The 390-nt window shown below is 54.6% G+C and overlaps 1 protein-coding gene across 1 annotated transcript in view; it reads right to left on the bottom strand.

The window, feature by feature from the left end:
- gnl3l (guanine nucleotide binding protein-like 3 (nucleolar)-like) overlaps positions 1-390 on the bottom strand; it is a 9,316-nt gene that overhangs the window by 6,094 nt on the left and 2,832 nt on the right. Inside the window, exon 2 of the mRNA XM_048619945.1 lies at positions 213-339. Coding sequence (XP_048475902.1) covers positions 213-339 — 127 coding nt within the window. The remainder of the gene's footprint in view (positions 1-212; positions 340-390) is intronic.

The following is a 390-nucleotide window of genomic DNA, read 5'->3' on the forward strand; positions in this document are numbered from 1 at the left end:
AGAGGGGGAACTGGATTGTTGAAGGACTTTTTAAAAGCAAGTTTGCCGACACTCACTCCAAGTTTTGTTTACACTACAGCCTTGGTCAAGCAGTGAGGGAGGTTTCTGCAGACTGACGGGGTTGGGGGTGGTTTTGCATGCACCGACTGGGCAGACAGCCTTGTGATTGGCCCCCAGGTGGGTGTGAATGCAACAGGGGGCAGGACACTCACCAGGTTTTTGCTCTGAAGCTGGGTACAGGCTTTGAAGGCCACAGTGGGCAGCTCGTTCCGCAGGTACTTCAGCCACTTCTCTATAACGTCCTTAGCCACCAGGTCTGCAACACAGACAGCACTCGCTCTCAACAAACACAATGGGAGGGGGTGTAGGGGCTGGAGGAGGTGACGGGAG

The sequence above is a fragment of the Rhincodon typus genome, chromosome 44 (assembly GCF_021869965.1).
Source record: "Rhincodon typus isolate 14 chromosome 44, sRhiTyp1.1, whole genome shotgun sequence".
NCBI classification, from domain to species: domain Eukaryota; kingdom Metazoa; phylum Chordata; class Chondrichthyes; order Orectolobiformes; family Rhincodontidae; genus Rhincodon; species Rhincodon typus.